This window comes from Urocitellus parryii, chromosome 4, assembly GCF_045843805.1.
Source record: "Urocitellus parryii isolate mUroPar1 chromosome 4, mUroPar1.hap1, whole genome shotgun sequence".
Classification (NCBI taxonomy): domain Eukaryota; kingdom Metazoa; phylum Chordata; class Mammalia; order Rodentia; family Sciuridae; genus Urocitellus; species Urocitellus parryii.
In genome coordinates this window covers 22,862,028-22,887,331 of record NC_135534.1, presented here as the reverse complement: position 1 = coordinate 22,887,331, position 25,304 = coordinate 22,862,028, and the positions used below count along the sequence as shown (strand labels likewise).

The 25,304-nt window shown below is 46.0% G+C and overlaps 1 protein-coding gene across 3 annotated transcripts in view; it reads left to right on the top strand.

Moving 5' to 3' along the window:
• Positions 1-25,304, top strand: part of Ext2 (exostosin glycosyltransferase 2) — a 184,466-nt gene that overhangs the window by 27,820 nt on the left and 131,342 nt on the right. For all 3 annotated transcript variants that reach the window (XM_077797465.1, XM_077797464.1, XM_026399167.2), the window contains exon 7: positions 3,365-3,458. In XM_077797465.1, coding sequence (XP_077653591.1) covers positions 3,365-3,458 — 94 coding nt within the window. The remainder of the gene's footprint in view (positions 1-3,364; positions 3,459-25,304) is intronic.

Genomic DNA, 25,304 nt, shown 5'->3' with positions numbered 1-25,304 from the left:
AAATCCAGATTGTCTTAAACCGGGAACGCCCTAAACCCAAGGAGCGAGATACTTCCTAAAACCTGCAGGATACACCCTAAACCTGGATCCACCCTGGTCCTTGAGCAGGGTCACCTTTCCCAAACACACATGCAATGTCACAGCGAATTTCCAAGGCAAGTCCATTTAACATGGGGTACGCTGGCAAGGAAATTTCGATGCGTCATTCCTACTTGGCAATGGCCCTCAGCATAGCACATTGGCTTAGAGCAGTTCATGAAATTGAGGCCTCTGGCCCAAATTTGCAGGATGGCTATTTCTGTAAGTAAAATTTGATTGAAACTATTGTCATGTTACTTGAGTGATTGCACAGAGACTGTGCAGCTTACCAAACTATTTGGCCCTTTCCACAAAGCAGTTCCCAGCTCCTAGCCCAGAGCAGTAGTTTTCAGCTGATAGGGGAGTAGGCTCACCTGAGAGGAGGAGTTGTTGTTGTTGTTGTTATTTTATGGCACTGGGGGTTGAGCCCAGGACCTTATGCATGCTAAGCAGTCTCTCTTCCATGAACTACATCCTCCCTATTTGAGATAGGGTCTTGCTAAGTTGCCCAGGATGGCCTCAAACTTGTGATTCTCTAGCCTCAGCCTCCCAAGTCACTGGGATTACAGGTGTGTGCCACCACTTTTGGCCCTATCCTTGGGGATTCTGAATTTTAAAACCATCCTTAACCTGATTTGTAGCCTCCACAGACTGCCATGGCTACAGAATTTCTGTTGAATTTGTACAATGTACTGGTGGGTGTTGGAGAGCCTCTGCCTGAGGGTATACTTAGAAACATCCCCAGGGATAAGTACAACCGGGATCCTGCCTTGTGCTGTTCCTGGACTTGCCCACTGTTCTCAGCTTTATTTCCCTGAGACTTTGGTGGTTTGTGTTGCAAACTGATTCCTTAGTTGTGTCCCTCTCAGTCCTGCCCTTGCCTCAGATGCTTGACTGCTGTCTTTATCTCATGGCTTTTTTGATATTTATCCAAGTCTGATCTCCACGGGTATTTGAACAATTTAAATAGCACTATTTCATTCGTTTAGTTATTCATCCCATATTTATTGAAAGCCTATTGTGAATAACACAGTTTCTGCTTCTGAGGAGACAAGGACCTGGGGGTGGGGTGGGGTGGGAAGACAAACCATTGATTAAGGTTGAATATCCCTTGAGCATTCCTTATCCGAAATGCTGGGCCCCCAAAGTGTTTCAGGTTTTAGTACATTGGCATACACATAACAAGATATCTTGGGGAAGAGACCCAGATCTAAACATGAAATTCATTGAGTTTTTTGTTTGTTTGTTTGTTTTGGTATGGGGGATTGAGCTCAGGGGCACTTGATCACTGAGCCCCATCCCCAGCCCTATTTTGTATTTGATTTAGAGACAGGGGCTCACTGAGTTGCTTAGCGCCTTGCTTTTTTGCTTTGAACTTTCTATCCTCCTGCCTCAGCCTTCCGAGCTGCTGGGATCACAGGTGTGCTCCACTGCACCTGGCTCACTGATGTTTTATAATCTACCTTATGGCCTGAAGGAAATGTCATACATGATTTTGTGCATGAAACAGTTTCACAGTGTGGAATTTTCTACTTGTGGCATCATGTTGGCATTCCAGAGTTTTCAGATTTTGGAGCTTTTTGGATTTTGGACATTTGTATGAGGGATGCACAACCTGCCCAGCTTTCTGTGATGAATGCCATGGCAGATGTACGCACAGGGGCTGTGAAAACCCAGAAAAGGGAAGAATGTGAGGTTATTCACTATATTGTAGAGAAGCGATAAGCTACTTCTAGCATTTAACTGCCTATGAAAACATTTATTGAACACCTTTTATTTGCCAGGCATTGTTAGGAACATGGATACCAGAATGTGCAAGGTCAAACCTTTGCTCCCAGAAGCTCATGGTTTTTAGTAGTGGAAGACAAACAACTATGCCAGCAATTACCAAAACTGTGACATGACATAGCCCTGGTAGGACAGGATGCTAGAAAAGGAGGTAGCCATTGTTGGCGGTGGGTCAGTGAGGGCTTCTCAGAGCTGGTGATTTGAGCTGGGCATGAACGCCCATTTCTGTGAGAATAGACCTGTTTGGGTAGTTGTGATTATGGATAAGTGGTGGAAAGGCCCAGGTTTAAGTCAGATAACCGGCTCTGTTACTGGCTAGCATGTGACTGTGGTCAATTGTTTACTCGTTTTTGAGCCTCAGTTGTCCCATCTGTATAGTAGAAATGGTTGACCTGTTTGATAAATGCTTATCACACGGTTACTGCTAGGCAACCTGCCAGGTGCTTGGGCCATGCTGGTGAGTGGAGCAGGCAGCTTCCCTCCTCATGGACTAGCCCAGTGGGCAGAAATGGGTTAGATTTTAATTAACTTACACAAGCATAACTCTAGTCAACGTCCTGCAGGCGGTCGTAGAGTCCTCCCTTCCCCTGTCACCGTGACTCATCTGTGAGCACGGCCCTGCCCTTCTCTCACCAGCTCTCCCCTGTCCTCATACCTTGCCAGCTTCTGCAGGGGTCCTGGAGGTCTCCCTGCTCTTGAGCTTGCTTCCTGTAGTTTTTCTGACACTGTGGACCGCACAGTCCTGTGCGAGCATAATCACGCTTGCCAGGCCTTTGCTTAACACCTCCTGGTGGTTTCCATTTGACAGTACCCTGTCCTTATTTGCTTTGCTGACAGTACCCTGTCCTTATTTGCTTTGCTGTGACCTCCCTCTCGTCTCTCCTTGGCTCCTGGTGTTCTCCATCCTGTTTACTCTGCTCCAGCCATGGCGGCTTGCTTGCTTGCTTGCTGTTCTGGGAACATAACTGATGTGCTGCTTCCTGCTTAGTCCTTCCTGGAGCATTCTTCCCTTGGCATTCCCGTGGCTTGCTTACCACCTCTCCTTCCTTGACTGATTTGTCCTGTTGTGTTCCCAGTGTCCAGCACATAGTAGGTCCTCTATAAATAAATGCTGAATAAGTGAGTGGATTTTCATAGACAGCTTAAGGGGGAAGGCAATACAGTTAATGCAGGAAGCACAAAGGAGAGTGGAAAGTAGTGTGCCTGGGAGGTGGGATTCACATGCACAAGACCCGTGGTAGGGCAGAGTGTGGTGTGAAGTGACTGAGAGAATACCAGTGTGACCGGGGCCCATGGTGGGGTGGAGGGAGGAATGAGAGCTGCTGAGAGCTCCCTGGAGAAGGCTGGTCAGGAGGAGGGATGGAGAGAGGCCCTCCCTGTCCGGATGTGGCTGAAGCAGGCTCGGGTGTTGTTTCTGCTCATACGAATGAAACAAGACTCTCTGTAAGAGCTTTCCGTGGAGGGTGATGTGTGCACACTGCTTCTCTGTTGTGTCCAGAGCATCTGTGGTGGTTCCCGAAGAAAAGATGTCAGACGTGTACAGCATTCTGCAGAGCATCCCACAAAGACAGATTGAGGAAATGCAGAGACAGGTGAGAGGCCAAGGCCAACAGCCCCGTGGGGAGGAGGCAGGGTGGGGATGACATGCTGGACGCGGTTCTTGGACACAGGGACAGCAGTCAAATGCCAGAGTGGGGTTTGTCTCTTCCCTGTGTCAGCTCACCAAACCTAAATGATAGGAGAGCAGGGCTGGGCGAGTTGCGTCAAGTAAGGTTCAAAATGTTAACTGTCTGGAATGTTCAGGCTCCACTAGGGGAAGCCTGTTGTGGTTCAGGGACGCCAAGTCGAAGCCTTCGGGAAGAAGGTTCACAGTCGCAGCAGGTGATGCTGCTCATGACTGAGACAGGGAGTCTGGCCGCTCCAGGCAGTGCTTCTGCGTGCCTGTGACGTGACGGTGGTGCTGTGTACATGACCTCGATTCCTGGGTCAGCGGCCTTGGTGACAATGCTCCCTTCTGCCTGGCGGAGCATTTGCCCTTCTCCGCCTTTCGGCTCTGACTGCCTCAAGGACTCCTCTGGGCTGCCCGGTGAGTCCTCCTGGTCTTTCCTTCTCTTAGAGTAAATCTTACTGGGATTAGAAATTTAAAAGTCTATCCCCAAATTGGTAATATATTTGTTTTTTTCTGTTTACTTTTTTTTAAAAAAAAATCTAATTTTTTTGTATCTTTGTTTATTTTTATGTGGTGCTGAGGATCGAACCCAGTGCCTCACATGTGGGAGGCGGGCGCTGTACCACTGAGCTACAGCCCCAGCTCTGTTTCCTTTTTTAAAAATAGATTTTTAAAACCTTTTTATTGTTGTCACATCTCTGCAGGAGACGGGCAGGGGAAGAGCCCGGAGTGCTCTGGGCACGCATCCTTGGGTTCAGCTTGGCTCCCCCATCCCCTTGTTCAGCTCGGCTCCACTTCCTTGGGGGCCTGCAGTTACCCTGGCCAGAAAAGGGGCCTCAGGCTTCTTTCTGAGTGAGGGGGACAGTCACCTGGTGTGCCCTGAGGAGGCTCTGGATTGCGGTGCTGTTGGCAGGCTACCCTGCCCCCCTGGGCCTGGGTGTTAGTGACCACTCCTCCCTCCCTCAGCTCCCACACTTGTTGCTTTGGTCTCATCTCCCATTCTTTTACATAGGGCCACACAGCATGGAGGGAGAAGGTAGTGGAACAAATCCACTCATTTGATGGCTGGGAAGCCGGAGGTGGGGAGAGGGAGGGTGGGGGGGAAGGGACCAGGTCCCTTTATAGTACACCCAACAACCTGGAGACCTCTCACTAGGATCCGCCTCTTAAAGGTCCCACCACCCCTAGTATCACCATCTGGGAGTCGAGCCCTCTATACATGGGCCCTGGGACATTTATCCAAAGTACAGAAATACCAAACTTCCTATCACACAGTAATTAAGTCTGTAGGTTCTTAGATTGTCTGTGTTGAATGCCTGCTCTGCTGGATGCAAGCTGTGTGCCCTTGGGCAAGGATCTACCTACTCTGAGCCTCAGAAACCTCATCTGTGAAACATTTTGGCATTTTTTTTTTTTTTTTTTTTTTTTTTTTTTGTACCAAGGATTGAACTCAGAGACACTTGAGCATTGAGCCACATCCCCAGACCTATTTTGTATTTTATGTAGAGGTAGGATCTCACTGAGTTGCTTAGGGCCTTACTAAGGTGCCGAGGCTGGTGTGAACTCTCAGTCCTCCTGCCTCTGCCTCCTAAGCCTCTTGGATTACTGGTGATGCCACTGTGCGCAGCCAACATGTCGGCATGATTGGACTGGAAAACAATCCAATGATGAGCTTCCCTGCTGGCTGTGTCACAGTGTGCTCATGTTTACTTTAAGTTTGTGGGCTTCCCCCTGTTGCTTAACTACTCACCTCATTAGGATTATAAAATCACTTTTGAGATCTCTAGATTTTTATTCTGAACCTGTGGTTCTTAAAACTGATGTAGAGGAGAATACCCTTTGAAGCATCAGGGTGTTTGTACTCCTTGTGTTACGTTTTGTGGCATCTGTATTTATGAACAAAACTAATTATAGAATCACATGCTGAATCATATTCCATAAGAACAAACTGGGGAGGTAAAATTGAGCAGTTCCTATACATTCACCTCTCTTCCCCACCACCCTACCAGTCCTTCTGGTTGAGAAAGAGTCATTGATTTTCAGACCAGCTCACCGAATACAGTTGTTCTGCAGGAACTAGGGGCCTGAGGCCAGCCCCCGGTCATTTCAGTGGTGGGCTCAGAGTCATGAACTGTTGAGATGGAAAGAATGCAATCATTAAAAACAGGGTGCTGTACACTCTGTGGGTTCCAAGAGACACACTTGGAGTCAGAGGACTTGGGCTGGAGCCCTGGCTCTGTCCCTATTAATTGCATGACCATGGTAAATCACCCATGCTGCTAGGCTCTCATTTTCTTATTTATGAAATGAAGGGCTTGGCTAAATTATCCCTCATGTTCCTTGGAGCTATTTAAGAACTCCACGAAACTCCTGTCCCAGCAAGACCGTTGCTCTCCCTGAACAGCTCAGTAGTCATCTCTTCTCCCCCAAACACCTCTGTTAACAAGGGGTAGTTACTTCTCTGGTGGCGGACACCCTGCGCTATGCCATCTTACACAGGAGGGCTTCCCGGGCCCTCTTTCCTGGTGCTGCTATCTGACTGTCCACAGTTCTCCATTGGTGCCCTGTTGGTTTGCTTCCCTTTCTCTAGTATTCTGTGATCCCAGACTGACCTCTTTTCCCTTCCAACCCTACATTCCTAGACTGCACTGATAGCAGCTAGCTGTGAGATGATCTGGTTGAAGTAATTCCCAGTTAGGTATCAAGGATGACTGGGTTCAAGTGCTTCTAGATACCAACAGCATCTTCCCCTCTCCCAAGCTGTGACAGCTAAAAATGTCTCTAGACATTGCCAGAAGTCCCCCTTGGGGTGAGGGGAACAAAATTCCTTTAATTGAAAACCACTATACTATTGATAATGTGTCACCTGTAAGATCAGAGAGTGCATTAGTCAGCTTTGTGTCACTGCAGTGGAGTGCCTGAGCAATTAACTTATCAAGAGAAAGGGCTTATTTAGCTCACAGTTTGGAGGTTCAGATCCAAGATCTGGCAGCCCCCTGGTGTGGCCTCTGATGAGGGCAGTAGATGGCAATGGCAGAAGCATTTGGAGTGAGTGGTCACTCCACTAGTCAGGAAGCAGAGAAAGAGAGGATGGGTCAGGGCCTATGAGCCCCTTTGAGGGCACACTCCCAGTGATTTCCCTCCCATGAGGCTCCGCAGCATCTCCCGTGCTGCCTGCCCTGAGACCTTTCCCTGCGGACCTTTAGGGGACTACAGCAAAGAGAGTGAAGGTTCTTTTTGTTCTGTAACAAAATATGCTGTTTCTAAACTATGCTTATCATTTTGCCTTCTGTTTACCTTCCATGTGTTTAACTTGACCTTGGCAGGAGTAAGTAAAAAAATAGTCTCCACCTGATTCTGAAAAACTGCTGCATCTTAGTGAGTTCTCTTAAGGAAGGACAGATTTGGGCCGTCTTGTAAGACAGGCATGAACCTTTTGGGGCACCCGAGGCTGATAGCTTAATGCTCCTAGGTGATTGCCAGAATGAACTGAAGCCCTAAGGGAGCTGCATGGACAGCTGTCACCAGCAGAGGTCTCCATCCACTTTTAGGTGACTCATTTCAGTGTTTGAGTCTTTCCAAGAAGTCCCAAATGCCCTGAGCTGCTATTCTTCATAGGAGTGTCAACCTCTTTGCTGCTCAGTGAAGAAGAAACAGTGCTCAGCTCAGGGCTTTGTACTCCCTGGATGAGAGAGAGAATGAGTTTCTGAATTGATCCAGAATTGTGGGGTGGGATCTTGGTGAGAAAGGTATTGCAACAACAGTCTGCACCTTCAAGTTTGGGGTCAGAAAGGCTGTAGTCGCCTGGTGTATACATGGCCCAGGTCCTTACTGAGCTGGGGAGTTCAGTTGTTAAGGGAGAAGAACATTCGTCCTGACAAGGAAAAGAGTTAAATTTCCTCTTGACCTTAGCTGTGGTCGTGCAGCTCCCTGAGATTAAACGTGAGGCTGGAGCTTCGAGCTCAGCGAGTGCCATAGTTAGGTGAGCAGGTTGGAGGAAAGGGCAACATAGAAGAGTGTGTCTGGGAAACACTCCCGCAGGCCACCAGCCAGCAGTGTCCACACACAGGCACTGGACAGCCTTGGGGGGCTCACGAGGGTTTTGGGGTGAGTTAAACAGTTCCTTAAATCATTAGAGGATAGTAGTTATAACAATGTGAAGCTGACTTATTGGTTGCCCTTTATGAGCTAACTGGCTAGCCTAGCCAATTGATTTTTTGAAGGCCTAGGTGTTGTTTTCATGGGGAGTATGGGTGATGGTAAGGAATCTGTGATTCCACCCACAATGAGGACTAGTCATCTGGGGGATACGGTACGCGCTCAGAGAAGGTTGACAGGATGACATGAGCTTTCTGCAGCATGTCAGGGGCTGAAGTGGGAGGAGGAGTCAGCTAACATCAGGACAGATGGACTGGAAGTAGCATCTGAGCAGGCTTAGGATGAGGCACTTTCTTACTCTGGAAGGCAGGAGGAGGTGTGCAAATAAACATTTCTCTATAGTCAAATGGCACGTACTTATCCCAGGCCCCTTGATCTACCAGAAAAGGCAGACAAGTGAGGGTCTTGGCAGGCTGGAGGGACTCGGGCTGTATAGTTAGGAATGTCTGTGAGGTGGGAGGGAGGTGTAAGTGGATCCCCAGTTTATCTGTTGAGCAGAGTTTCCAAACATTCTTTTATTGGTCAGTGGCTCCACCAGCAGTGACCTCTCCCCTCAGCCACACTAGGAGGTGGAAGTCAGGAGCCTGCCTTGCCTTTGAACTCTTCTTTGTACTCAATTGGCTGGGAGCCTTTGAGGTGGCAGAAACATTCAGCATCTTCTCTCCTCTCCAGCCTTCACACACGGGTAAGTTAAAAGGCCAGTTTCCCTTCAGCCTGTGACCCTGCCCCATCCCGCAGACCTTCAGGTTTTCCTGCTAAGTGTACCAGCTATTTGTGCTGCAGAGATATCGTGGACTGCTTAGGAAAAAGTCAAAACACTCTTTTTAACAAAATAAATCCAGGTGTGTGGAGCCTTCCCTACCAATGCCTCTCCCAGTAGTGAGCTCTAGCTGTGATCTGGGCACCACATGCGGGTGCTTTGTTTGTAGAAGAGCCCTTACCTGGGGGCTCCCATTTTATCTTATTTACACACAATCTTAACGCATTGGATTATGATATTTGGTTTCCAGAGTCATCATAGTTTAGAAGCCACAAATCTGAAGGGGGAAAAAAGGGGGGACTACAAGCTAGGGTCTCTGCGATGCCAGTCTGGCAGCCTCCTGACGGAAGCCCAGGCAGTTTCTCAGGGTTCACTGTGTCCTGGGCGTATCGTCAGAAGATGGCAGAATCCCTGGATTCATAGGAGTGCACGTTTGTTTGGTTTTCATAGTTTGGCTTCTGACCTCCAAACAAGCCTTGACATCAATCTGAACATTGAAGTCTCTATTTATTCCTCCCACAGTTGTTGCTAATGGGCATCCTAATCTTTTAGCTAAGGTTTAATTTTGTTTAGCATATATATTTTTTGAATGTTGGATTTTATATAATGTGCTTTGTAAAATTTTCAGTATAGACTGTTGAAGTTTTTTTTTAAATTTTTTTTTCAAGTTGTCAGTGGGTCTTTATTTATACATATGTGGTGCTGAGAATCGAACCTTGTGCTTCACACATGCCAGGCAAGTGCTCTACCACTGAGCTACAACCCCAGCCCTGAAGTTTTTCTTTTTAAGAAGTGTTCTATGATTCGCTTCAAGGTATAAACCCTCCCGTGTCTGGAAACCTTGGCAGCCTAGACCCTGTATTGTCTGCCAGTTCCGGTACTGTGGGCTCAACTCTCCTGTCCCTGACAGTTACACAGCAGTCTGTGTCCATTTCTCCTTCATTCCCCTCCCCCAACACATGTGTAGTTTACAGAGCAGACTTTCAACAGAAGAGTGAGAAAGGCCGTTAGAAGAGTAATCGGAATTTTTTATGTGAAGACACTGAGGAAAAGAGACTTGAAGTAATCCTCCCAGGACCACACGCATGTGAGGACAGGCGGGAAGACACCCCGCTCTGCTGCCCACAGCTGTTTAGACTGCAGCGGAGCTGGACCTGGACTGCGGGTGAGGTTGGGCTGAACTCCCAATAATTCAAGCCGACTGCTTATTGACTAGTCTTCTCCCAAAAGCGGTTGCTTGAGACAGTTAAGGCTGGACACATCTCTGGAAATATATTCGGGGGAATGTGGGAAAGGTTTCACTTCTAATTTCTAGGATTATAATGTCTGTCATTCACCCCGCCCAGCTATGAAATCTAGAATTTTTTTTTAATATACATAAACTAGATTCTCAGGGCTTTAAAAAAATGCCAATGATTCCTTTTCCCTATGTGCCACTCTAAGCTGTGTTTCCCAGTCTCTTTCATCAGGCTGGGGTGTAGCTCAGTGGTAGCGCGTGTGCTTACCATGCCCGAGGCTGGGGTCAGCCCTGGCTTGCAAAAAAAAAAAAAAAAGAAGAGCTACTGCATTGCTTCTCCCTTAAACAGAGCTGGTGTTCTTCCTGTAAAGTGAACAGGCACTGTGGTTCCCACACAGAGCAAGGCCCTTTGGCCCCTGAGAGAGCCTAGGTGGATGGAACCATTTCTGGTGTCTCTCAGATTTCCTAAGGTTCTTTTCGGTAGCACTGAGAACTGTGTGTTTGGATTTTCCTGTGTGTATTATTTGGAACTCTTAAGGAAGAGCATTTTCACGTCTGTATGAGTTCAACTTTCTTTTTTCTAACTTTGGTATTAAGAACCTTGTTGGAAAAAGACTTTTCCCAAGTATCTGATGGGAAGCCAAGAAAAGCATTTTAATAGAACTGTCTCAAATTTATAGTGCACTGGGGCCCGTAAATAAATTTTCCTGTCTTTAAGGTTTGGACTGATTTGCAGTTGTTTTGTATAGCTTCTGAGATTTAAATCCTCACAGTCCAGATGGAGAGACCATAGAGCTGCCCTCCCTGGCAGCCTGGGTAGATCTTGTCTGTGGCAAATAGAAGGAAGTAGTGCGTGGGACTCCGTCTCTACTGGTGGCTTTTCTTGCTGTAACACCATTTTCAGTTGATCTGGTAACTTTTCCTAGAACAGCTCAACTTAAGCATTCTCTAAATTTACAAGAACAAGGATCCTTAATTTCATACTGCGAAGAAATCAAATAAATATGTTTTAAGCATCTGTTTTGTTCATAATATTGTATTGGCATATTGAGGAGATTAAAAGAAACCCAGGCGTGGATCCTGTCTTTAGAAAGGCCTGCAGGTCACAGGTGAGAGGGTGTTCGGCAGGGTGCAGATGACGAGTCCAGGAGTGCTGCGAGCTCAACTGTGCTGAGGGGTGTTAGGAGCGACCCTTGGATGAGGGGAGTTAGGAGGTTGGGGAGTCTCGAGGACTGAATAGTCTGTGGGAGGAAGGGAGGCTGATCTCTGAGGCTGCTGGCCTCCACCTGAGGACACCTCTGTGGCAGAGGTGAGTGGGTAAGAGGTGCTGGGTGGGGCAGACCTGGTATAGGGAGGACTGAGAATAACAGCAATAGGGAACTTTTAGAGAATTGGAAAGAAGTGAAGTAGCAAGTGGAGAAAAATGAAAAGATGTGTGAAGAAAGTAGGGAGGCTGTGTAATAGAAGAGATTTAGAAAAAAAGAAATCAAACCTTAGAAATTATGCAACCCATCCCTCCTTTATCACAAATGACCAGAAAGCCCTAGAGTCCCAGAGGTGTTGAGGACACATCGATCGCTAGGGCCGAGGCTGAGCTGGAACCTTGTCCTCCTGGTTCCAAGTCCAGTGGTTTTTTTGGTGGGTGAGGGGCATGGTGTACTGTCGGGTCTTCCACACTCCAGGTAATGATTCATTGATAGACCATGAGGGCGATTCAGTGCATCATGACTGGTGTTTTACTATCATGATAGGAAAACTGTCAGAAAGCAGTTTTACATAGTTAAGGGTAAATATTTCCTGAAACCTTTGTTTCAGGTTGAGTTGTCATAGAAAATGTATTTGTGTGTTTCTAACTGTGAGTCTCAGTCCAAAAAGTTGAGAAGGATGGTAGTAGAAGGCATGTGGGCCTTCGAGTTGGAGAGGCCTGAATTGGTCTCCACCGTCTGTTTGCCAGCTTTATCAGTAGGGCAAGCTTTCCCAGGCTCCATTTTTCCCATCTAAACTCATTGATTGGCCTGGTCCCTGGTCCAGGCCGGCAGGCAGGCATTTGGGAGAGCTCCCTGGGTCTGCATTTGAATTTTGGAGGAAGGCTCCTAGTAAGGAGTGTGGTCTTGAGGAACCACAGCAAGTTACCGATGTTTTATGCATTTGTTTTTGGGCTTGGAAACTTGAAACAAAATTTTGTCCTGTGAATTGGGGTGTTCTTTTTACATCTTGGCGTGGAAGGCGGTTCACCCCTATGTTTTTCTATTAGGATCAGAATGGCTTATGGGGGGGAAATCAGTGATTCCCCAGCTCGCCTTTTTGTTTCAATCCAGTGGTACCTTAGGATAAGGTATTACTACTCTTTTCCCGCTGTCCAGTGAAAAAATTTTATCCTTTGTCTTTTTTCCCTTCGTCTAATCTGTTCTTTGCCATATTATGATTTTATTCATCTTTTTTTTGAAATAAAAAATTAGAAACAAAATGAACTTGTAGAGGAAAATTTAAAAAAAAAAAAAAGAATTGATATCTGGTTGATGAACAGCTGAAGACCTAGAATCTAGTGAGCATGAACTATAAATAAGGGGACATTTTGTGGGGCTCTGAGAGGACTGCTCAGATACCTTAGAAACACAGCTGCTCACAGCCCGTTGGAAGGAGAAGGTTCTGGTGGGATTCTCAGGCTGTACTCTGTGTCTGCCCTTCTCTTCTCTTTGCTACTTCAGCTTCCCTTCCCCCAGCCTTTTCTCACCAGCTCCATCCCATATTTAAAGTCCCACCGGAGAGCAGATAGGAGCCCCAGCCCCCAGATGATTCAGGCCAGGGGCTAAAACACTCCCATAAATCTGTGGCTCATTTTAGTGCCACGTTAAAACAGTGTGAGCGGCTGGTTTCCGTGGCCCCTGCCCTCTTTCTTTATGAGCTTCTTTGGCTCTTCTCTATAAAGAGGCCCTGTGGAGTCATTTGAAAGTTCTTATCAGTTTGCTGACAGCTATATGGGCCTTTCTGCTGAGTTCAGGAGCTCAGGCGGGTGTGTGAAACTTCTGATATTAAAATTGAAGAAAAATGCCAGGCAGAAGGGACCTGGTGGTGGAGCAGCAGTCTGGAGGGGAAAGTCTAGCCAGGTAATTAACCTCTGTGGGTCCTGACCCTGCTGGCAGTGTTGGCAGGGCTGGCAGTCAGGGCTGGCCAGAGAGGGTTTCCATGGGCTTTGGTTCCCGTCCCACGATCAGAAAGTGCCACTCCCTTGTGGTCTGTGCTTCTGGGCCTCTGCGTGTGAGGTTGGCAACCCAGGGGGTTAGGGTGGCCAGGTTGGCAGTCTCATTGGCTAGATCTCTGGAGGCAGGTTCTTGCCAGCTCCGGCCTGTCTGTGTCCACAGCATCTCTCTTGTTGGATTTGAAGGGACTCATGCCGTCTGCCATGCTGCCCCTTTTAAAGCGGATTGGTAATCCTCCGCGGGTGCTTCCTGGAGACCGAGTCCCCTGCAAAGGTCATCCTGCCGTGCTGGGCCTCCTGCCTTCACCCTGCCAGGGAAGGGGCTGGAGGCCGCCCCTCCCTCTCCCCTGCCACTTTGCCTTTCTTTCTTAGCTGGAAAACTTTTGCAGCGGCAGCTGAGGGAAGGAAAAACCATTACCTGGACTGTGGCCAGCGGCTTGATGGGAGCTTCAAAATCTTTGGCATCTCCTGCCCAGAATGTTTTTCCAGGCATTTCACAAAGATCATCCTTACTCTCCACCTTCCAGCTCTCCAGCCTCGATTTCCAGAGAGAGAGGGGAGGGCGCACATGCCCTTAGAAAGTGCTTGGTGTCTTCCTGCTCCTCTTCTGACTAGCTTTAGGAAGGGGTTGGTAGTGATAAGCAAAGTCCTATGGACTTTTTTTTTTTTTAAAACTACTCCCATTCCTTTTTGGCATAAATATGTTATTTTCCCCTTTTCAAGTAGTTTTGGAAGTGAGCAATTTTCCAAGTGTGTTCAATTTAAAACAGTCGTTTAACTTGAGGTTGAGGTAAAAGCAAGGACTTTTGGTAGTATGTTAGTCAAACATAGAACTGTTAATCTAGGATTATCATTGAGCAATCAAAAAATAATTTTATTACTCACAGCAAACAATAAAAATACTGATTCATTTTATTACTCGCACAGCTCCTGTAGGGAGAGTAATTAGGCACAGAAACCAAATGAGCGGCAAAGCAAAACCAAGTGCCCCGAACTCCAAAGTGGGAGGGTTACTTTTTCATCCTTTCCTGTGATTAAATGGATACCCTGCAGTTAGTTCAGAAGTTTAATTTAGGGCCAGAGCTGGGTGTAATCACAGTATAATTTTAATGTGCTAAATAACTTAGATATGTGGGAAGTTGTCGTAAGTGGACAGCCACGGGCATTCTTCAGCACACAGCCCTCTCCAGGGGCTAGGGTGGATGGAATGGCCACCATTTCCTTCTTGGACATTGGTTAGAGAACTGTCCCTAATCAGTGGGTTAACCATGGTGGATCCCTTGTAATGACCCCCCAACATGGGGTCTGGCTTCAGGAAATGGCCTCTCTAATAAAGGTGTTAAATATTAATTTTCAGGGGCTGTGGCTGTGGCCTAGCATGTGTGAGGCACTGGGTTCGATTCTTAGCACCACATATAAATAAGTAAATAAAATTAAGATCCATCAACAACTAATTAAAATATTTTTTAAAAATGTTAATTTTCAGTCTGTATAAGAAATGTCTGGCTCTTTGGGGCTCATGTCCCACAGGGTGAGACTGTTTGCCAAGCAGTTCTGAGAAGCAGGGGTCATTGCAGGAAATGCCTCGTAGGTTTTGTATGTATCACATACCTACTTAGAAAAATATCTAGGTTTACAAATGACTTGTAAACGATCAGTGTTGATATGTTTGGTAGAGAATTCACTTTTTTCAAGCTGATTCATGAAATAATCCATTCTGTTTATTTGCATGACTTAGTACGCTGATGCTGTGACAGGCTGTGAGTATCAAAATTATTTTTGGCAGGGTGTAATTGTAGTTTGTAACAACAGAGTTCTCTCACTCTCTGCTGCTGGTCTTGGGAATGTGACAGCAGTCACATTTGTGTATTTCATTGTCTTCATTTGAGGTCTGTTAATGCTGAGTCAGGCCAGATTGCTAGAAATTAGCTCCATGTAACCATTTCTGGCAGTATAGTTCTCTCTCCTGAACACTTGGAGGCCAGTTTGTTATATTTAGATGTGTACTCACCGCCCTTTCTGATTAAGGCTTTAGTAGTAGGAAAACACTTTATCTTTCTGATTCTGTTGCTTTTTATGGGAAGGAGCAAGTGGTTTCTTTTCAAATGTTTGAAGTCTGTGTGTGTGTTGAAGGGATATTAAGTTTCAGGTTAATTTTGTCAGGCCTTCATGGTCTTAAATACGTATCACTTATACTTTAGAAAGACCTTCGAGGTTTTCCTTTTGGTTATAAGTTGCTGATGAAGGTTGGGTGCAGCAGTGTGGCACCCTGGCATTTGATGGAAATGAGAAGCCCACAGATGGTGACACACTGAAGGGGCTGAGGCACATCCTCCGGTTGCCATGCAGAGCGTGGGGGAACAGCAGCCAACCGCGCTCCCTTCAGCTTAGAATAGCCACGAATCTTCCCGACTCTGCCGCGTAACTGCAGGGGGTTTTGTAAGTGACATGGCTACAAGCACACTCTTTAGAAGGTTTTAGATTGGAAGCTATAGAAGAGGAAAATTGCCACTGTCTAATCAGCTCCTGAAGCGATTTCTGAGATGAGGGGGTGGGCTGGAGTGGGGTCGGGACCTGAGGGACCAACTCTGCTTCCCCCTCCCACTCCGCAGGGCTGCCTGTGCTGTGGTTGGGTGTGGCTCTCTGGAGGCCTGGCACAGTGGACCAGCCAGCCCTGCCAAAGGCACATGACATCTTCAGGTGGGAAGAGCAGGCATAGAAAGTGAGCAGCACGGACAGGGCTCAGCTGTCCCCATGTCTAGTCCAGGGAAGTGCTCCGCAGCCCTCAGTGAGAGCAGTCCTGGAGGACTCTCGTGCCTCTGGTCCAGTGGAGAAGTGGCACATGGCATTGGAGCCACATGAGTCTCAGATTTATTTTTTTCTGGGAGTGTATGGTGATGGCGGAAGGGCTGCCTGGCAGCCTAACTGCTGAGTTAGAATTTCATGCCAAAAAAAGAGAAGAAACTGCCAAAAGTGTCTCCTTGCCACACAGGAAGAGGAACTGAGTTGAGAACCTCGCCCGGACCTGGCTGTCACCATGGTAGCTTAGGGGACGAAGAGAGCTTTCGGGTTCTGCCCTGAGTTCCTTCTGGTGTTGGTGTGCGTCTGTTTTCGGTAGAAGGGACAGGCCTTTCAAGTGGGCCTGGTTGGAGTAAGGCTTGTTTTATATTCGCCTTTTCTAATCAAACAATCGCATGCTTGCTTTCTCCTGGTTTTAGCATAGCAAACATGGGAAGTCTCACCCCAGGCAGATTCCTTTACGGTTGGTGGACCCAAGAGGTGCTCTTATTTATTTGTTTTTGATGACACATCTTGATTAAAGGTTTCCAATCCACATTTCAGCTCTTCCATGGAAGCAGCCAGCAGAGAGAGCTGGTCATTTGCTAATCCCTTGAGAGGCTCCCTGATCTGGCCTAGGGAACAGTGGTATTTGGAGGTGGGATGACTCAGAAAACTGGGCACAGTGGAATGAGTCTCTAGTCTCTTTGCCGAGAAGGTTGGCCAAACAAATTTTATTGGTCAGTGGCTCCTGCTTTAGTAACCTTTCACCCCGTGGCTCTTGGAGGTGCGAGCAGAGGCCTCCTTGCCTTTGAACTCCTCACGGCTCCTGCCTCCTCAAAGGCTCCCAGGCAGGGGCTTGTGTTTTGCTTGGGACCTCGCCTCCCAGCAGGGTCTCAGTGGTTGGGAAAACTGATCCACCCTGAGAACACTGACATATTTGAAGGTGATACCCCTGAGACTTGCAACCTATGGCTTTCTATTTCAGGAGCTGTCTGTCACATGTCAAGAAACATGACTCAGGTTTCCCCGTTTTCCTCTCTGCCCTTTTTGTCTCCTCTAGGATGGGGGGTCACAGCACTGGGGCGTTTCCTGAGCATTCACAGTGCCCTCTTTTACCTCTCGTCCTTTCACCCTTCTTCTAACCTGCCCCAGGTGCCATTTATCTTGAAAGATTTTTTTTTAAGAGGGCAAAAGCATGCAAGTCCCGAGCCATCTTTTGTGTCTGGGAGCATAATTAATGGTGAGGATGCCCAGGGAAGGTGTTATGGGACGTCCATGTTCAGTCCCACTACCTTCAGATCAGACAGGCCTGGTGTCAGACAGCCCAGCTGCACTCTGCAGTGCCTCTGTTTCCATTCCAGTGCAGGGAAAACGGGCTCTTACAAGAGGACTTAGAAATAGCATGGATTACTCTCCCACATCTGCTGGGTTCTTGCCTGAGGAGCAGGAGCCAAAGCTCACCCAGGGACTGTGGACGTTAGATGACTTCAGCATAGCTTCTTTGGCAAGAAATCCACTTCTCATTCTGAAAACATTGACAGAAAATCCATCTTCTGCTCATGATGCCTTTAGCTTTGACAAGGAGCTAATGATCTCTATTGAGATCCTTTGCTTTTCTAGAATTCAAATATGATGCTCTTAGAGATAGCATGATCTTTGGTAGGAAGGGCTATCTAGCCGAGTCTTTTTCTGCCTCAGAGAAATGGTTAAATATGTTGCAGGTGCCCAGGTATCAAAAGAGCTAGGTCTGATTTTGCTGCTATCTTGTTCCATGTCATATTGACCTGTGTGTGGTCACGAGCTCACACCTCCCACTTAGCAGGGGCAGGGGATAATTAGTGTTTCTGTCCTCTACCCTGCAAGAACTGCAGTGGGCGCTCCCTTGGGAATCTGGTCAGGCACCTGCTGTTCTCCATCTTACAGAAGGGAAACATAACCTCAGAGGCTGAGTAGGTGGCCTGAGGGATTGGGAAAAGTTAGTGGCATGTGATTAAAAAGCATGAAGTTTATTTATGAAGCTCTATTTTTCTTTGTTTAAAGCACCTTTGAAACTATTATAATCATCTGAAATATTTATAAGATGCCTACTTTGGTAAGAGAACTACATTTTTCAGAGTTGTATGAGCTGTGGCCCTGGTTCTCAAGCAGTCTTAAAGGGGGCAAATATAATATTCGTTAATGTCTATATTTGTTTGCTAGGGCTGCTGTAAAAGAACATCACAAATACCAGAAATATATTTCTCAAGAGATGGCAGCCCAAGTCTAAGATCAAGGTGCTGGTGGGTTGGATTCTCTGAGGCTTCCTCCTGGCTCCCTGTTGGCTGCCTCCTGCTGCCTCTTCACGTGCTGTCCCTCTGAGCTCATGTACCTCTTTGTGTCTCAATTCCCTTTTCTCATAAGAACATGGATTGCACAGGGGTCACCTTAACAACCTCATTATAACTCAATCACCTCTTTAAAGGTCCTTTCTCCAATACAATCACATTTTAAGTCACTATGGGTTGAAGCTTCAACATTCAACTTTGGACACAGTCCAGCTCATGCTGATGTCTACGTCAGGTACAAGAGACAAAGCCAAAGTGGTTGATTAGTGGCACAGTTAAGAAAGGATTCATCCCTCACTTTGGAGTCTGCTCCTGAAGTGTGTTTTCCTACCCCTCCTTGGCTCCTTACTGGGGAGAAACTGTAGTAATAGTGTAAAGGCCAAAATGGGGACAGGAGCTGGGGAAGAGTCATGGTTTAAGCATCACACTGTTCATGAAAACACCAAAAACTGGCCTACTGGGCCAAAGTCAGAATTTGTGAGCCCACTCTGCCTGGATGTTACCCAGTTAGGTAGCACTTATGTCAAGGTCCCTAATCATAGCAGGATGGTGAGTCTATTATTAAAAAGTTTGTTAACTTTTACTGGTAAAAGTTCAGGTTTAGGTTTTCTTCTTTTTTTACACTATCAATGAAATGATTCTTGGAGGTAAGTTTTTTTTTTTTTTTTTTTTTTAATTAAAATTTTGGGGTTGTGGCTCAGTGGTAGAGCACTTGCCCAGCATGTGTGAGGCACTGGGTTTGATTCTCAGCACCAAATATAAATAAATCAATAAAATAAAGGCCCAACAACAACTAAAAATATATTTTAGAAAAGTTGACTATTACAGTTTATGTTCTAATTCCAGAAATGGAAGATTGGAGGCATAGTACGTATACTAGATTGAGAGTTTTAGGCCTTTTACAAATGGTTGAGAACTTAGAAAGACTTGATAACACAGAAAATCTTATAGTAGAAGTGATTCTTCATTCTTGAGTCTGTGTTGCTCAAGATGGTTGTTTGGCGGAGTGGGCAGGAGAGGAGTACCCCTATCCTGAGGAGACTGCTAATTACCCGGTGACACACTTGCCTCGCCCAGATGCATCAGCTGAATGACCCACCCCAACACATTCTTGCCCATCCCAGCCCTCGGAGTCAGCTGGTGTAGTGGTGAATTATAATAAAAAAGAAATCTTTGGGACAGTGTTATTTAATACTTTTCTTTTTTAGTGTCAGAAATCAGTGCCCCTTGGCCTAGCTAAGTCATGGCCTTTCCTGCCTCATCTGTATCTTTTTTAGAGTGTTGGATTCTACTTGGCTGATAGCCAGGGCACAGTTATTTAAAAGACTAAGGAGACAGTGGTTTCTAAGTTCCTCTTCTGTAAAACATGTAAATATCCCCTGCTGAAGTGTTGGCTGTCGACCCATTAATAAAGCTCACTAGCTGCCCTCTCTCAACAAGAAGGCATCAGATGCACTGAGTCCTGAGTTGGGGGTATCTGTTTTTTATTGACTTTTTAAAATTTCCCCTCTCATACTCTGCATTGTTTTTTCGGTAGCAAGTTTGTTGACATCATTGGGACATTTGACATTCTGGTTTTGGACCTGAGAGACAGGAGTTATCTTTAAGGAAGTAGTTTCTTTTATCTGAGTGTAACCCACTACTTTTCAGGTAATGTGGGTTCTCCCTGTCTCCCCTCCAAAGAAAGTCACTTTCAAGGGAATGACTTGTGCTTCACCAGGCTTGGAGAAGGCACGTCAGAACACCAGGGGTGGGCACGAGAGGCAGAGGGATGACAGTCAGTGTGTCTATCACCCTGTCCTCATCAAGCTTCTTAGGGTGTAACTTGGGTTCTTGGAGTAATAGGTCACTTGCCTTCAAATATCTCGATTTCATCATCTGTTTTTTTTTTTTTTTTTTTTTTGGTAAGGACTAGCTCCCACATGCACTAGAATAGCCATGGAAAAGAGACCAAGGGTGAAAGTGGATCTTATGTTGCTTAAATACTGAAGAAACTTCTTGGTTATGGTCATTCTTAGAAGTGTCCTCATTGCCACTCAAGATAGACTTACAGCAGTTCTTTCACCGTGGCGGGTCAGATGTTAAATACCTCTCTTAAATTAGCTCAGAGGACATGGGTTCAGGGCTGGAAGAGAGGCTTCTGGAGCAGCTGAGCTTGTTGGGGTGTTAGGAGTCTGGCTGTCACTGTGTGGACCCCGCGTGAGCTCTGCAGGCGTTGGCACAATATGTGCTTCAGCCCCCGAGTTAACAGGAACAGGGAACCTCCATGCACCTGTCAGTGGCTCGATTTTCTTGTCATAAAGAAGGGATAATTCCCTTGGGTTGTAAGGCTTAAATAAATTAATACAGGCGAAGCACTTAAAATAGTGCCTGCTATGTAGGAAGTGCCTCCTCTGGTCAGCAGATACTTACTGAACTCCTGCTTTATGCTCAGCACAGCTGTGAGTGCTGGGGTGTACCAGCGAACAAATGGGCAGAGATCTCTGCATGGAACATGCATTTCTTGGGGAAATACATGTAATATGCCAAAGAGCGTCACCCATATCTGGGGTCATCGATGTTGGATGCCCATCACCTGTGAGCATAGATCTGCTCTTCTACCCTTTCTCTGGGGCATTTGTCCTGACACTGAGATGTGTGTCTTGGGGATGGTTTATAGGCTGCTTGCCTGTGCCTTCTCTTTCTGTTTTCCCTCTAATTGCAATGTTAGACTGGGAGTGCCCGTGCAGCATTTGCCTCTCTGTCTCGTGTTCTAGTTCTTTCTCTGTTGAGAACTAGGGGTTTAAACTCTTCATAGGAATCAGCCATGTAATCTGCCATCTAAACTTGTAAAGAGCTTGTGAATATGTATTGATGCTTGAAAAAACACCTCGTCTCATTAAAAACTCTTGTGAACTTTGAGCACAGTTGTGCCCTTAGAAATTATTGCCCTGGGTTTCAGCATTTCGGTTTCCCTTGCATTCTGTAATTGTTAAGGAGTATGTGTCGTGGCTCTGCACTGTGGTGGAACTAGCTGCCTTTAATTCTGTAATCACTGCCCCCGCCACTCCAAGTATAAATACTGAGCCTGGAGATGAATAGAAGGAATACTTTGCTTCCAAATGGACGACATGTGCTTATATATGGACTTTTGGGGATTTTCCAGGCAGCTCTACTTGAGAATAGGATTTGAGTACTGATCCATGTACTTTATTATTTTTCTAACCTTTGAGTGACTCATAGTTTAGGATGTAAAGTAAGATCAAGAACGCCTAGAAATTAAGGTACACAGAGGGAAACCATAGTGTGCTTCATATGGGATAGGACTGCTGCTAGAGTTGAGAGTTCTTCAGGAATTCTCTGGAGAATGCTCAGGAGAAGTGGCCTGGATGACAATGTGAAACCCCTTTTATTTCAGTGCCAGGAAGATGGGATTGACCTGGGGGAGGTTAAGAGATGGTTAACAAAAATGCTAGGGGTGGAGAAATTTAATATAGTGCTGTGTAGCCAACCTAGGGCAAGGGTTGTGAGCAAGCTCTCAAGGTCCTGAGGAGGGCGAGGAGGAGAGGGTCCATTTGTATGCCAGTTTCTATTTGTTAGTGTTCATGACCTACCTACATGCCAACTGGGTAGAAGCTATTTTTAAAAAGACAGGCTGGGCGCACTTTGGCACACACCTGTAATGCCAGTGGCTCAGGAGGCTGAGGCAGGAGGATCACGAGTTCAAAGCCAGCCTCTGCAGAAGCAAGGCACTAAGCAACTCAGTGGGAACCTGTTTCTAAATAAAATACAAAACAGGTCTGAGGAAGGGGCTCAGTGGTCAAGTGTCCCTGAGTTCAGTCCTCAGTACCCCACCCCATGGGAAAAAAAAAAGACAGTAGCAGTAACCATCCACTGTGGATTCTAAATTCAAATATATTTTTAGAAGGAAATGTAGGACAGGAAAACTGAGATTAAATTCTAGGAGAAACTAATTCCTAGCAAGAACTACTGGCTGTGTATGGAACCCAGAAGAGGACCTAGCGTTCCCCAAGGTGTGCAGCCTTAGATCTCTCCCTGGGCAGTGGCTGCTTGAAAATGGTTTTCAGCTGTTCCCAGGAGCAACAGGGCTTAAAATAGAGTCTCCACTGGTTCAGCCAAGTCTAGTCCTGCTCTGCGGCTACTGGAAAAAACTAGCTGTGACATTGAGGGTGGAGTTCTGCCTCCTTAATTCATTCCAATTTTCTGAGACTCCAGGGCCTTGCTCCAGAGGAAGGTTAGGGTTCCAGTGTGAAGAAGCTGGGAGAACGTGGGAGCTGCCCCCAGCTGGGGTGTTCACGGGGATTTCTTGAATCATTGCCTGTAGGTGGGAGCTGGTAAATTTCGCTTGGTGTTATAAACCTGCGGTCAAATTTTGATCTATCTGGAAAGAAAATTTTGTTCCCCAATAAGATAGCAGTAGGACAGGGAATAGTTACTGACCGTTGTGAAAAATTGTGTCAGATGGATTAGAAGAGCCTCAGGATACTTTTAAAGGAGGAAATGAATATTGAAGTACAAATAGAGGTGTTTTTTTAAAAAAATTAATGCATTTTATTTTTTAGAGCAGCTTTAGGTTCACAACAAAATGCAACAGAAAGTAGAATGTTCCCATACAGCCCCTGGCTCTACAGGTGCACAGCCTCCCCCCAGTGACATCCCACACGCCACAGGGATACGTTTCTGACAGCTCGTGCACCAATGTTGGCAGATCATGTCCCCCAAGTCCATAAAGTTCACATCACCCTCTTGGTGCTGTGCATTCTGTGGGTTTGGACACGTACTTAGTGATGGTCTCCACCAGCACAGTACCACGTGCAGCGGTCTCTTGCTCTCAGAATCCTGTGTTCTGCCTGGTTGTCACTCTCCTGCCATCCCTGGCAGTCACTGATCTTTGTACTGTCTCCGGAGTCTGCCTTTTCCTGAAGCCTTATGGTGGAATCCCAGTGTGTGGCTTTTCCGATTGGCAGCTGTAATTTAGCAGTATGTGTTTACATTTCTTCTGGGTCTTTTCCTGGCTTCACAGCTCATTTCTTTCCAGCCCTGAGTAATGTTCTACTGCCTGCAGATACCACAGTCTACCGGTTCGCCCTCAGAAGAGCATACTGGTTGCTTCCAGGTTTGGGTTATTGTGAATAAAGCTGCTATAAACAACTGTGCACAGGTTTCTGCATGGATCTAAGTTTTTAGTGCATTTGGGTGAATAGCAAGGAGCATAGTTACTGGGTTGAGTGGTTAAGAGGTGTTTACTTTTGTAAGAACCGGCCAGGCTGTCTTCCTAGGGGTCTGTGCTGCTCTGCATTCCCTCAGGGAGTGAATGGCAGTGCTTGTTGCTCCACATCCTCACCAGCATTTGGTATTGACAGAGTCATGGATTTTGGCCATTTTAAAAATTGTGGCTTTTTTCTTTTGTTTTGTTTTTAGTTGTAGATGGACACAATACCTTTATTTTATTTATTTATATGTGATGCTAAGGATTGAACCCATTGCCTCATGCTTGTTAAGCAAGCGCTCTACCACTGAGCTACAGCCCCATCCTGGATTTTAGCCATTCTAATTGGTACATATTGTGTTGAATTTGTAATTCCTTAATCCATGTGTTTAGCATCTTTTCATATGCTAATGTCCCATCTGTATGGCTTCTTTGGTAAGTTTTCTATCCAGGTTGTTTGCTAATTTTTAAAATCTGGTGTTTCTTCATCTTATCGTTGAGTTTTATGAATTATTTCGAATAGCTGTCCTTTATCAGATATGCCTTCTGCAAATATTTTCTCCCAGTCTGTTACTTGTCTTTTTTAAAAAAATGTATCTGTACTGAACATGTATGGACTTTTTAGTTCTCGTTCCTAAACGATACAGAATAATGACTCTTCATGCAGCATTTACATTGTATTGGTATTATGAGGGACCTAGAGACGATTTGCAATGGACAAGAGGTTGTATGTAGGTTGTAAGTGAATGCTGTTCTTCCTTAGCACATCATTTTTAAAGTCATTGCCCTATAGTTTGCACTGCACATTGACAGCTAATCCAGGTCCGTTTTCAAACAGTGGTGCCCCTTCCCAGGTGCCTGTGAGGGCAGGTCGCTCCCGTCCTTCCCTCCTCTCCTGCATCAGCACAACAGTCCTATCAGTTCACAGGAGCTCAGGTATGTGGACACACGCGAGCACACGTGACCAAGAGGTGTGTGGACACACGTGAGCACATGTGTGACCAAGTGCATAGTGGCTGTGATTATCTCGAACAGCTATTAAAAATTTTAAAACTGCTTATAATTTGACCTTTGATTATTCTGTTTCTGATCTATATCATTTTCCTTCTCTTTGGAGAACTTCTTGTTGACATCTTTTGCAAGGTGAGACTGCTGGTGACAGACTCCCTCATTTTTGTTTGTTTGATATACCTTTTGCAAATATTTATTTTTCCTTTACTTTTGAAGGATAAGGATAATTTTGCAGGATAAAGAATTCTTAGATTGTTTATTATTTTCATTTCAATTTTAAATTGAATATTTTGCTCTACTTTCTTCTTGCTTACATGGTTTTAGAAAAAAGATGTAATTCTTTTTTTTTTTTTTTTCTTTTGCGGAGCTGGGGATCCACCCAGGGCCTCACATGTGCCACAGCCCAGCCCTGGCATTATTCTTGTCTTTGCTCCTCAGTAGGTAGGGTGCCTTTTTCTTTTCTGGCTTCCTTTTTTAAAATATTTTTTTAGTTGTAGATGACACAATATCTTTATTTTTGTCTATTTTATGTGGTGCTGAGGTACAAACCCAAGGGCCCCACATGTGTGAGGCAGGTGCCGCACCACGGAGCCACAACCCCAGCCCCTTTTCTGGCTTCTTTTGAGATACTACTCTTTGATTTCCTGCCGTTTGATTATGATACACTTAGGTGTAGTTTGTTTGGGGGTTTTGTTTTGTTTGCATTTTTTCTGCTTGTTCTGTGAGCTTCCTGCATCTGTGAGCTGGTGTCTGACGTTAATTTAGGGAAGTTCCCAGCCACAGTTGCTTCAGGTATTGTTGCTGTTCCCTCCGCTGCTGCTCCTTCCCACAGTGCAGCCGTTACAGGCGGGACATTCTTATTCCAGGGGCTTGGATATTCGGTTCTGTCCCCTCTCCCTACTTTTTTTCCCTCTTCCTTTTGCAGTTTTGAAATTTCTCTCGTATCTCCTCCAGCTCAGAGATGCTGTCTTAGCAGGTCTGTGAATGAGCCATTGGAGCCTTCCTCACTCTGCAGGGTCAGACCTCAGCGTCCCTTTTCCGTTCTTTCTGAGACTGTCCTGTCTCTGCTGATGTCGTCCATTTGTTTTTG